The 14,147-nt window shown below is 41.3% G+C and overlaps 1 protein-coding gene across 6 annotated transcripts in view; it reads right to left on the reverse strand.

Moving 5' to 3' along the window:
- Nucleotides 1–886: 886 nt before the first annotated feature.
- The window catches only part of LOC126295081 (zinc finger protein 664-like), a 69,663-nt gene continuing 56,402 nt past the window's right edge, over nucleotides 887–14,147 (reverse strand). For 5 of the 6 annotated variants that reach the window (XM_049987331.1, XM_049987330.1, XM_049987329.1 and 2 more), the window contains one exon: nucleotides 887–3,296. In XM_049987331.1, coding sequence (XP_049843288.1) covers nucleotides 2,195–3,296 — 1,102 coding nt within the window. In that variant the 3' untranslated portion in view covers nucleotides 887–2,194. The remainder of the gene's footprint in view (nucleotides 3,297–14,147) is intronic. The other variant, XR_007552377.1, reaches the window with a different exon arrangement.

Below are 14,147 nucleotides of genomic sequence, written 5' to 3' on the forward strand. Positions count from 1 at the left end.
CATTGATCTCTGTTTAAAACTATTTGCAGTTCCTCCAAATTTTTGTGAATTTTGGATGTTGATGGATATTTAAAGAGCTCATTGTCATTGACATTTCCTTGGTCCTCCTATACCATCTAGTGTCAGCCATAAACTCACGGCAGAATATCACAGCTTCCCCCCTAAGGCTTTCAAAATTGTGAATGCTATCTCAGATTTTTTAAATTCAAAAGTAGAATGTTTATCACTCCCCAATAAAGTGCTGCATCTCAAATCTTGGCATGTCACCGTGTAACACTGCAAGTGAAACTTAGTCCTCACTTTGTCTCTGTAAGGAGGCAACTGAACCAAGTCGCATTTGTTAGCCACAACGCCTAACCACAGTTTCCACAGAAAACTACATCACTCTAGCAACTGTAGGTTTCTGGAGCATTTTATTTTCAGAGTTTTTGGGTTAAATCTATGGGAGTCCATTGAACCATGTTAGCAGAAGAAACCAATCAATGTGTACGATGCCAAGAGCCCCGCCCAGGGGCTCACGGTGTTGTAATATAACAGACTGTGATGGAGGTACTGTTGTACACAATACATCGGTTTTGTGTATCACCCAACCCTGATCAGTTCCAATACGTAAACAAATGCAAACATCGAAATTACTTTAATGCAATCTATAACCAAATTTAGCAAAATCGTATGTATAACTGTTTGTGAACTGGACAGATGCCATATTTACCAATTTCAGTAAAAATAGTAAATACAGACTTGATATAAAATAATATGAATTGTAATAAGAAAGCACTATAATTGGTCGAAAGAGAAATTATAATTTAATTATGTTTAGAATGAACATTTTGTAAAATTAATTTTTAAGAACACTTACAATGTAAATTTTTATTTATAAGAAGGAACATGTATTAAATTTAAGTACAGAATTTGAAATTATATTTTATCATGGGCACCACGTCATTTTTACAAGTTGATTTAATTGTAAATCAATAAAAATTTTACAGTCAGTAATGAATGTACTGGTTTATATCGTTCAAACTATATTTACGCTTAGGTGGTTGCCTCTGCCAAATGAGTAATCTGTACGTACCTGCCACCAGTGTACACTGCAGGCCAGCAAAAGTACTGGCAGTTCAGTTCAGGTATTTACGACAAAACACTAATGTGAATAGCGTTTCGTGGAAGTTAAAAGCAATAAATGTGGAAGTGAATTTTTAAGTGCTACTTGAGATTTATTTAACAATTATCCAGTTATACAACACAAAAGTAGATGCTGTAATACTCAAAATAGACAGCACTCTTTACTTTTGTTTTCAGTAGTAAGCAGATGAGACAACTAATATTATAAGAGGACTGAACATACAAGGTAGCCGGCCGGAGTGGCCGAGTGGTTCTAGGCACTACAGTTTGGAACCGCACGACCACTACGGTCGCAGGTTCGAATCCTGCCTCAGGATGCATGTGTGTGCTGTCCTTAGGTTAGTTAGGTTTAAGTAGTTCTAAGTTCTAGCGGACTGATGACCTCAGCAGTTAAAGTCCCATAGTGCTCAGAGCCATTTGAACCATACAAGTTACGTACTTTTGATAAAAATGTGACACATTACGTTCTAAAAAAAATTCACATTCTACCTGAAGCTGCTGGAAATAATTAATTTTGTGCAATTTCATTTTATAATGGAATACCTCTTACAACAGTAATAATTAGAATGGGGATGTTTCAGTGTGAAATTGTAAGATGCATGGCAAGTTTATAAAACTCATCTTCACTCTGTCGGTATGATAGCTCTGGTGGTGAAACTTCCTGGCAGATTAAAACTGTGTGCCAGACCAAGACTCAAACTCGGGACCTTTGCATTTTGCAGGCAAGTGCTCTACCACTGAGCTACCCAAGCACGACTCACGCCCCGTGGCGTAGGAAGGTAGGAGACGAGGTTACTGGTAGAAGTAAAGCTGTGGGGACGGGACGCGAGTCGTGCTCGGATAGCTCATTTGGTAGAGCACTTGCCTGCGAAATGCAAAGGTCCCGAGTTCCGAGTCTCAGTCTGGCACACAGTTTTAATTTGGCAGGAAGTTTCATATCAGCGCACACTCCGCTGCAGAGTGAAACTCTCATTCTGGAATCTCTGTTGGTATTTCTGATAGTACGGAGGCACGAATACCGATTCAGACTCGTCCTCCGTGCAAAGCACTTCTCGAAGACAGTGCAGTTTCAGGACTCCTCTCGCATTTGGACGCGCCCAGGTTTTTGCGCGGTATCGCCACAGACAAACGCCTTGCCACACGCGTTGCAGGCGTACAGCCACTCACCCGTGTGCGGGTGGTGGTGTACTTTCACACTTCTACTTCGCGTAAACGACTTTCCGCAGGTGTCGCAGCGGTATGGCCTCTCACCCGTGTGCATACGGAGGTGTACCTTCAGGTTCCTGCTCTGTGTGAACGACCTACCGCAGTAGTCGCAGCGGTAGGGCCGCTCACCCGTGTGGACGCGCGAGTGCTGCGCCAGGTTGCTGCCGTTGGTGAACCTCTTGTGGCATACGCCGCACTCGTGAGGCCGCTCACCCGTGTGCTGCAGCGAGTGCTGCCTCAGATTATTGCTGCGCGAGAACGCCTTGCCACAGATGTCGCAGCGGTAGGGCTGCTCGCCCGTGTGCTGAAGCGTGTGCTGCCTGAGGTTATCACTGCGCAAGAATGTTTTACCGCAGGTATCGCAGCGGTAGGGACGCTCGCCTGTGTGCTGCAGCAAGTGTAGCCTCAGCTGATCGCTGCGCGAGAACGTCTGGCCGCAGGTGTCACAGCAGTAAGGTCGCTCGCCCGTGTGTGTTCGGTAGTGCACCTCGAGGCCGTTGGCGTCGCGGCAGGTCTTGTGGCAGATGTCACATTTCAGCAGGTGCTGTTGCACGTGGGTCCTCAAGATCCTCTTGTCGACAAACACTTCCCGGCAGATGTCGCATGTGAAGACGTCCCGTTCGCCAGGCGAAAGCGATGGCTGCCCAGCGACACTGCCATTCTTCGAGGGGGACAGCCTCTCGCAACTGTCATTTACCTGGTAGCAGTTCGAATTTGCGTCAGAGGCGTCCTTGCAGAATGCGTCACTTAACACAGTACTTGTAGTGGAATAGCTGTCTTTAAGGGTATTCTGCCTCTCTGAGTCCACTACCTGTCCTGAGAGTACGTGTGTATTCCTTCCATTCCTGTCACATTCTTTCCAGCTGCCACTGCGATTGCTGTCACTACACTGTATCTCGTCAGTTCTGGTGTGTATGGTGGCACACTTGCCAGTAGTACAACCACCCTGGCCTTGTGGGATAAACCTGAAAAATTGAAGAGACAGCATTAAAACATCTGGTAATGATAACACATTTCCTATTCATATTAATGTAACTGCCAATGTTCAGTAGTATTGCATAACATAATAAACAACGCCAGTATAAAACCTGATACATATATTTCATATACAAACTACAAAGAACGAAACTCATCTAACTTGAAGGGGGAAACCAGATGGCGCTATGGTTGGTCCATCAGATGGCGCTGCCATTCGTCAAACGGATATCAATTGCATTTTTAAAAATAGGAACCCCCAATTTTTATTACATATTTGTGTAGTATGTAAAGAAATATGAATGTTTTAGTTGTACCACTTTTTTTGCTTTATGATAGATGGCGCTGTAATAGTCAGTACGTGGTATCACGTAACATTCCGCCAGTGCAGACGGAATTTGCTTCGTGACAAATTACCCATGTTAAAATGGACCATTTACCAATTTCAGAAAAGGTCGATATTGTGTTGATGTATGGCTATTGTGATCAAAATGCGCAACGGGCGTGTGCTATGTATGCTGCTCGGTATCCTGGACGACATCATCCAAGTGTCCGAACCGTTCCCCGAATAGTTACGTTATTTAAGGAAACAGGAAGTGTTCAGCCACATGTGAAACGTCAAGCACGACCTGCAACAAATGCTGATGCCCAAGTAGGTGTTTTAGCTGCTGTTGCGGCTAATCTGCACATCAGTAGCAGACAAATTGCGCGATTATCTGGAATCTCAAAAATGTCGGTGTTGAGAATGCTACATCAACATCGATTGCACCCGTACCATATTTATATGCACCAGGAGTTGCATGCCGATGACAAATTTTTTGCACACGTTCTATTTAGCGACGTAGCGTCATTCACCAACAGTGGTAACGTAAACTGGCATAATATGCACAACTGGCCAACGGAAAATCCACTATGGCTGCGATACGTAGGACATCAGCATCCTTGGGGGGGGGGGGGGGGGGGGGGGGGGGGGGGGGGGGTTAATGTATGGTGCGGCATTATGGGAGGAAGGATAATTGGCCCCCCGTTTTATGGATGCCAATCTAAATGGTGCAATGTATGCTTATTTGTATACTGAAATTTGAAGGATATTTGCTATCGTGAGCCACTGTCAACACCTGACAACATGCGTCAGCACATTGTCAATGCATGTGTGAACATTTACTTATGTATTTAACATTACGGAAGGCGAACTTTTCGCTGTTGAGAGGAATGTCGTTACACTTATTGCCAAACACATTGAGGTTGACGGACATCATTTTGAGCATTTATTGCATTAATGTGGTATTACAGGTAATCACGCTGTAACAGCATGCGTTCTCATAAATGATAAGTTCACAGAGGTACATGTATCACATCAGAACAACTGAAATAAAATTTTGAAATGTACCTATATTCTGTATTTTAATTTAAAAAACCTACCTGTTACCAACTGTTCATCTAAAATTTTGAGCCATAAGTTTTTGACTATTACAGTGCCATCTATCACAAAACAAAAAATGTAGTCCAACTAAAACATTCATATTTCTTTATGCACTACACGAATATGGAATAAAAAATGGGGGTTGTTATTTTCAAAAATGCAGTTGATATCCGTTTGACCTATGGCAGCACCATCTAGCGGGCCAACCATAGTGCCATCTGGTTTTCCCCTTCAAGCTAGACGAGTTTCGTTCTTTGTAGTTTTTCCATTTGACATTTATTTTGTGAGATATTTGGCCGTTTCACGATCAATGGACCACCCTGTATGTAATTTATTTCCTCAATCTCTGAATTGTCATTTGATTTTACATAGATATTTCTCAACTTTGATTATTCTTCACAAAATTTTATCTTCACTGCAGTCTTGATTGTAGCAATGGCAAAAATAAAATATGGATATGTGGGGCAATCCAATGCTTACCTAAGTTAAATTTCAAATTTTTAATAATTTCTAAAAGGAATATGAAAACAAAATTAACTTCATAATCCAATCAATGCTAAATAAACTGATGTGGGCAACTATTAAAACCTGATATTAATGAAGTAATTTTTAATATTCGAGAAAATGAAATCTGATATAACAAATTTAAAACTAAACAATAATAATACTATTTTGTCACAAAAAAACACTGATTCTTAAGAGAAAGAAAATGGAGTACTTTACGATCTAGCAAACGGTAGAAAATTGGTGGAGAATAACAAAAGCAGTTCTACAATGTAAATAGATAGATATAAAAATCTACTCACCAAGCGGTGGCAGGAGAACACACACACACACACACACACACACACACACACACACACACACACACACACAAAAGGATTTAACTTCTACAAGCTTTCAGAGCCAGGGGCTCTTTCTTTTGGCAGAACAGTTGAAGGGGAAGAAAGAGGGGTGAAGGAAAAGGACTGGAGAGGTTTAGGGAAAGGAGTGCAGTTCAGAAAAGTCACCCAGAACAAGCGCCCGGTAAGTCTACCTCTTCTTCCCCTTCAACTCTTCTGCCAAAAGAAGAAGCCACTGGCTCCAAAAACTTGTACAAGTTAAATCCTTTTGTGTGTTGTGTTCCCCTGCCACTGCTTGATGAGTAGATTTTTTATCTATCCATTTACATTATTGTGTTGTGGTCTTCAGCCTGAGATTGGTTTGATGCAGCTCTCCATGCTACATTATCTGTGCAAGCTTCTTCATCTCCCAGTACCTACTGCAGCCTACATCCCTCTGAATCTGCGTAGTGTATTCATCTCTTGGTCTCCCTCTACGATTTTTGCTGTCCACACTCCCCTCTAATACTAAATTGATGATCCATCGATGCCTCAGAACATGTCCTACCAACCGATCAATCCTTCTAGTCAAGTTGTGCCACAAACTCCTCTTCTCCCCAATTCTATTCAATACCTCCTCATTACTTACGTGATCTACTCACCTAATCTTCAGCATTCTTCTGTAGTACCACATTTCAAAAGCTTCTATTGTTTTCTTGTCTGAACTATTTATCGCCCACGTTTCACTTCCATACATGGCTACACTCCATACAAATACTTTCAGAAATGACTTCCTGACACTTAAATCTATACTCAATGTTAACAAATTTCTCTTCTTCAGAAATGCTTTCCTTGCCATTGCCAGTCTCCATTTTATATCTTCTCTGCTTCGACCATCATCATCAGTAATTTTGCTCGCCAAATAGCAAAACTCCTTTACTACTTTAACTGTCTCATTTCCTAATCTAATTCCCTCAGCATCATCCAACTCAATTCGACTACATTACATTATCCACGTTTTGCTTTTGTTGATGTTGCTCTTATCTTATATCCTCCTTTCAAGACACTGCCCATTCCGTCCAACTGCTCTTCCAAGTCCTTTGCTGTCTCTGACAGAATTACAATGTCATCGAAGAACCTAAAAGTTTTTATTTCTTCTCCATGGATTTTAATACCTACTCCGAATTTTTGTTTTGTTTCCTTCACTGCTTGCTCAATATAGAGATTAAATAACATCGGGAATAGGCTACAACCCTGTCTCACTCCCTTCCCAACCACTGCTTCCCTTTCATGTCCCTCGACTCATATAACTGCCATCTGGTTTCTGTACAACTTGTAAATAGTCTTTCACTCCTTGTTTTTTACCCCTGCCACCTTCAGAATTTGAAAGAGAGTATTCCAGTCCACATTGTCAAAAGCTTTCTCTAAGTCTACAAATGCTAGAAACGTTTGTTTGCCTTTCCTTTTACATTATATTGTTAATAATTGATTATTTTAGTTCTTATAAAAGCAATTCTATGTAATCCAAATGGTAATACGCAACAGTAAGCTAGTTGTTAATTTTTTAAAAAATAGGTATGTGGTGGTGGCGGCTGGGCAGTGCTGTTGTAGTTGATATATGAGTTGTGGCGTCTGTGTTGGTGAGCACTCCACTTACAGCTATGACATATGTATAACTTAGTCTTGAAGCTCCAAAAATTATAATTAAAATCCCAATAAAAATGTGTCAGCATATCACAGAAGAAGAACCCACAGCCTGTTAATCCTCGATCCAAGTATAAACTATGATCACAAGAAGCATTTCATTATTAATCCAACAATTTCTGGTTTGTTGCTGGCACGGTGCAAAGTGTTCTGGGTCATTTGGTCAAGTAAATCACACACAGAATTAATTTTTCATTTAAGTTTCCAATTTTTTTAATGCTTTAATACTATAATACTATAGAAGCTGACATCTGCAAAAGGTTCGGCGAGATTATAGATAGGAGTCGTCCTGAGGCATCGAGGAATTATCAATTTGGTAGGCAAAATTTGTCGATTCGACTTGTCGTAGAACTATGGAACACTTTTTGTGCTCACACATATGACACCTTTGGGAAAAAAACTCTATTCAAATCATTAGCAACTCCACAAACTGAGGTGTTGCATAACACAACTAACTCAGTTCAATCACAAGATCCACAGCGTCACAGACGACAGCACCTGCATTCGTGCCGTTACCCTCGATATCCAGAAATCATTCAGTACAGTTCCTGCAATCTTTTTTGGTATGCAAAATTAATTTCCATGAAAATTAGATATCTTAAATTAGTTGCTAAAATTAAACATTTTATGAAACAGAGTGTGGCAAAGTTCTGTACTTAATGGACGTACAGGGGTCGGACAAAAATAGGGAAACACTGTGACAAATGCACGATCGGACACGAATGCCGATGCTAGCCGAGCCTGCAGGTTGCGCTGTTATATTAGACCATGCATGGCAACTGCGCAATGTCCTCAATATTGTTGCAAGCGTCAGTCGTGGTCAGAAGATTCTTCTGTACGGTTACGAGTGCATTACATGAGAGCTAAGTGAATTAAAACACATGCAAATTGTTGTTTTTATGACGGGTGCTTCTGTAACCAAGGGAGCGAAGGGTTTGGTTTTTTTAAGACGCACCGCATCAAAGATTTATACTGCGTGCAGCGTAAGTGAAACCGTTCGTACGCTAAGTTGCAAAACGGACGAGAGTGCATGCCGAATGCTTGTGGCAGATGATTGCTGAAGAGGATTGTGACAAAATACATGAGGACAGCTGCAAAAGTCACTGCTGAATTTGAGAATCTGAGACCTTAACAAAACTTCATTCTTGGTCAATCTGCTCACCAGAACTAAGTTAGATGGACCCCATGTTCGTGTTAACAAAATGGAGACACATACACAGTCACGTCAACCCCTGCCTGTTGTAGCCTTTCCTGCCATCTGTAACCCTCTGAGCGTCATGCCTCGAGAAACCCTGAATTAACAGTACATCTGGCTCCATGGCAATAACCACCCCAGCATAGTCGTTTAGGTTTTTTTTTCTTTTTTATTTGTTCATCTGAGAGGTCACCCAGGAACTTAAAGTGCATTACTCCGTGTGCAAAGTAACCTGCTGCGTTGCACTATGTGTTACCTTGTGGCCAATTACAGCTCTTCACCTCCATTTCCTTATGACTCAACAAGTAGATATAGTCAAATGTGTTTTGCGTTGCCGTGCTGTGTTGCTGGCCTGCAGTCTAATAGTCACTGACACTCCTTTTTTCTACCATGTTTTGTAATAGTGACACAGTTCTAGGTCAGGATCAAATTACTGGAATGCGGCACTAGCTGTACTGGCTTTATGAATTCGTTTGCTAACAGCAGCAGGGCACTGCACGTGTCGACGGGTCTGCCATTATAAAAAATGTGGCCTAGCACTCACCTCACCTTGCTTAAAGGCCAAGAAACAAGCCCACTTACTACTGAATATCTATCCTCCTTTGATGGTTTTGACTTTTTGCAATGTGAAGAAAACAGCCTGGTTTACTGATAAACAATATAGTATGTAATACTGCACCCTCCAATAGACTTTAAGTTCCTCACAAGGAAAGCCACTTTTCTGGGAAATGGATAGTCTTTGCCTTCTTCAGTGCACTTTCATCAGACTTCGTCCATTTTTTTTTCCTGCCGTTTTGACTCTGTTGTGTAATGATGGATCCAGGTTTCATCAACAGTCACAAACCAGTGCTGCAAGTCTTGCAGATTATAATTAAACATTGTCAAATATTGTGTTGAAATGCTGTGCCCAATGCACTTTTCATTGACTGTGAGCAATCTCTGAACCCACCTCACACACAGCTTTTTCACAACAAATTGTATGTGCAGAACAGTAAGCACTCACTCACAAGGGGAACTCTTTCCCCCCCCCCCCCCCCCCCTCGACTTCTCCCACTAAAATGGCCCAGTGGATAGCACATCAAAACTGAATACAGATCAAGCATGAAAAAAGAAGAAGGTGCACCGAACTGTGAAAAAAGAAGCAAAATAGAAACAGTGAACGGTCGGAGCTCAAGCTGTGCAACACCAAGAGAACTGCAGGAATCACTGCACCGTCGTCGTGTGTTCACGGTGTTTGACTGCAAAGCAGGAGATCCATGTTCAGATCTCCTCGTGCCTCTTTTTTTTTTTTTTTTTTCATGAAATTATGAACTTTCCATGTGGTCATTGACGTGTCTGTTTTCCTCCTGTAGTCTTGTTTATTGTCATATTATACACTGGTTATAGAATATAAATCATGTGGAAACAATACATTATCGTTGCGAGTAAGTGTGATGAAGAGCGACCTCTCACAGAAATGAAAACAGCAAGTAAACGAGTGTGTACTATGTTACAATGAAGAGCTTCAACAGTCAAAACTTCCAAAACGGAACATAAAAGTCATAACATGTGATATTTGTGTAGACCACATAGGAGGTACATACGTCTGGAGTTGTCTTCCTTATCCCTAGCTCTTGCAAACAGACATTACATCACAAAACAGACACAAATTTGAATACAATGAACAGACACATTAATGACTGGACTGGCAGTTCATAATTGTGGAGGGAAGAAAAAAAATAGGGGGCACGAGGGAGATTTGAACACGGACCTCCCCCTTCACATTCCGACATCGCAACCACACAACCACGATGCAGGGATCCCTGCAGTTCTCTTTATGTTGCACATCTTCATGTTGGACCATTCACTGTTTTGATTTTGCTTCTTTTTTCACGGTTCAGTACATCTTCTTCCTGTTTTAATGCTCAATCTGTGTTCATTTCTCACAAGCTATCCACTGGGCTGCCTCAGCACTAAATCTGACGCGGGTGTGACGGGGAGTTCCCCTTGTCAGTCGACATCCCTACAGTCTCAGCAATCTCAAAAATTTTTATTCAACAGTCTTACATTACCATGTCATCAATTCTGCCAATGGTTTCCTTTGTGGTAACCTAACTGGACTGCCAGAGCACGCTTCATCTTCGGTGCTTGTCCGACCGCGTTTAAATTAATTAATCCAAAGGTAAATGGTCTATAATAATGGTGCCGAATCCGCATGAACTTCATCGAATCCTGTTTTGATATGTCCAGCTGTCCAGCCCTTCCAATTAAAATGCCTAACAACAGCTAGAAATTTGGTTTTCTCCATTTTCAATCACAGTCAACACATCGACCAATTCACATGGTTGTCAACAATGAACTGGACATTGTCCACCGTTGATTTTTTTTATGATCCTTCGAATAATCGAGCTTAACAATCGTGAAGGCACAACAAAAATGTTCCACTCTTTGGAGGAAATTTACCAGACTTACAAAACCATCCTCGTATGTATTCCATATACTGAATTGTATGCTGTTCTTTTTGACCACAATGCTGTTATTTCAGTGTCCACACTCGGTCTTTCCGACAAGTATTGACGATCCACACCTGTCACTATACTTCAAAATTTATTTGCTGACTAAATTTCGAAGTATATCATACAGCTCAAAGCTGTCTCTTCCGTCAGTCACGAATGTATGAAATACAATCCTACGCGGGCACAAGATGATAACAACAATGGTGTCAATTCCTCGCTGTCTCATTCTCCTCGTTACATTAATCTGAGTAAAGTTGCAAGCATTAAGTGGTGAATTTAGTGCACTTCAAGACAATGAGGTTGATAGTGTGACAGAGTAAGTTTGGGTCGCTACAGGGAGTATGTGTAGATAGATGAAGTGGTTAACGGGATTGCTTGTGAGAAATGGGAAAGCCTGATCTACATCTACACCCATACTCCGCAAGCCACCTCACGGTGTGTGGCGGAGGATACCTCGATACCTATATCGATTCTCCCTTCTTTTCTAGTCTCGTATTATTCATGGAAAGAAAGATTGTCGGTATGCCTCTGTGTGGGCTCTAATCTCTCCGATTTTATCCTCACAGTCTCTTCGCGGGATATACGTAGGAGGGAGCAATACACTGCTCGACTCCTCAGTGGAGGTATGTTCTGGAAACTTCAACAAAAGCCCGTACCGAGCTACTGAGCGTCTCTCTAGCAGAGCCTTCCACTGGAGTTTATCAATCATCTCTGTAATGCTTTCACGATTACCAAACAATTGTGTAACAAAGTACGTTGCTCTCTGTTGGGGATCTTCTCTATCTCTTCTATCAACCCTATCTGGTACGGATCCCACACCGGTGAGCAGTATTCGAGCAGTGGGCGAACAAGTGCACTGTAACCTACTTCCTCTGTTTTCAGACTACATTTCCTTAGGATTCTTCCAATAAATCACAGTCTCAGTCTGGCATCTGTCCAGCACCAAATTTCAAATGTCACTATTGGATAGTAGGTATGTACCTAATACAGCTGATGTCAAGGAATTCACAGCCAGCAAACAAATTTCGAGGAACGATGTCTGTTTCTCAACAGTGAAGCTGTGTTCTGAGACCACAGGATCCCTTTCACGCAGCTCGCATCATCCAGGACTGGAGCTGCAAGCCTGAGGACAAGTTCTCACACCTCTTCTGGCCACAACAGTCACTAGATCTCAACATTGCTGAGTCTTTGCAGTCTACTTTGGACAGAAGGGTGCACCATTGCCATCCACTTCCACCATCATTACGTGAGGGGTTGGATTCGGTTGTTTGGGGGAAGAGACCAAACTGCAAGGTCATCGGTCTCATCGGATTAGGGAAGGATGGGCAAGGAAGTCGGCCGTGCCCTTTCAAAGGAACCATCCCGGCATTCACATGGAGCAATTTAAGGAAATCACGGAAAACCTAAATTAGGATGGCCGTACATGGGATTGAACCGTCGTCCTCCCGAAAGCGAGTCCAGTGTGCTGACCACTGCGCCACCTCACTCGGTCATCATTACATCAAACTGCTACTATTTTGCAGGAAGAATGATATAAGAGTCCCTTGAGAATCATACAGAACCTGAATTTATCAATTCTAAGATGACTGGATGCTGTTTTGAATCCCAATGTTTTTTCTCCACTGTACTGGGCATGGTGATGTGTTGTGTTTTTTGGTGTTCCCGTAGTTTCGTCCATCTCCTGTACGTATTTGAAATTTGTTAGCGATTTCTACGGAACATGTTGGCACACTTAAAGCGTTCTACACAATTTTTTCCACAGTAAATGAAAATTATAGCAATACAAAGAGAACTGTGTGACTGCTCAATGTCATTCAATACGATCACGACGACACCCCTCGATCAACGTTAGCACTCGTGGTGTCACTCGCCTTCATACATGGCAGTGGACGTTTGAAAATTCGTGACACTAGCTGAATGGTCGTCAATTGATTTAAATGTTATACTCGGCTGACTCTTAATTCAATTGCTGCCACAGGGGTGAGGAGAAAGAACACATCTTAATGATACCAGCATTATGCGTATCTAGATGTTCAATTAATCTGAATGGTTTTGCAATGTTCCAGCTATTCTATTTGAGCTCTAAGCTGATGTACCAACAAGGACCATTTTCGTAGATAATCAAGTACGTAATGGATGTTCAGTTTCTCAATGTAGTTCGTTGCACTCACACATTATACGTCCGCTGTAAGAACAATTTCATGCATTTACATTTTTGGTGTCTCACGATATTGGTTGGCTAAATATATTGTATACAACTTCCACAGATATTGTTTATCATGTAGTCAAGACTACGCAATGAAGCCAAAATCGTGGATAAAATTGAAATGTAGTTTGTTTATTATCACTTTTCTTCTCACTAACTGAATATGAAATATGAATCGGGATTGGGAGTGATGATCCTATCCTTCTTTTTTAGTATTTTAGGTCCCCGTGAATTAGTATCTGGTAGTTAATAAGCGAACTATATCTATGCTGGCGCGTTGTTTGTATCAGTTACCCCTGCAACCATCCAATGATAAGATTCTCTTACTGTTCCGCACTAAGGCATTTCACAATTTTAGAATATTCAGAATTAGATAAACTACAGCTTTCCGTTGCGTACAACTGTCATGGGTTCCATGTCCATAATAATTTCCCAAGAGTATTTTTACCAGCTAACACAAAGTTTGAATTATGTTGTCTGAATCATTTTCACTTCACCCAACAATAAATGCCTCTGATCACTTCGTCACACGTAATGTATTTAAAACGTGCTTGAAGAGTCTGTAAATAAACTCCTTAATGAATTTCGCAGTCGCGTACCACTTTTTCATCAACTAGCCCCATCGCGATAACTGAAGGTAGAGAGCTCAATAATGTGTTACATGTTCTTTTATATGCATTAAAAAACAAACGCGCTCCTATATCTTTCTGTCCCGCTTGGTCTTTGCCACTTTACTTTTTATTACTTTTCGTTATATTGCTTCTTAGTAATACTGTGCAGTTATTAAAGTTTCATATTACTTTCCCCTTTTTAATTCTTCCAAAATAAAGTCTATTTATCCCCGATTTTAATTAATATGATGCTAATTGAAACACCTGCCGGTTATAACTGCCAACTGTTAAAAAAAGTGACAAAAGTCATGGGATAGCAACATGCATAAATAAAGATGGCAGTATTAATGCATACACAGGGTATAAAAGGGCAATGCATTAACAGA

This window comes from Schistocerca gregaria, chromosome 11 (assembly GCF_023897955.1).
Source record: "Schistocerca gregaria isolate iqSchGreg1 chromosome 11, iqSchGreg1.2, whole genome shotgun sequence".
In the NCBI taxonomy this organism is placed as follows: Eukaryota; Metazoa; Arthropoda; class Insecta; order Orthoptera; family Acrididae; genus Schistocerca; species Schistocerca gregaria.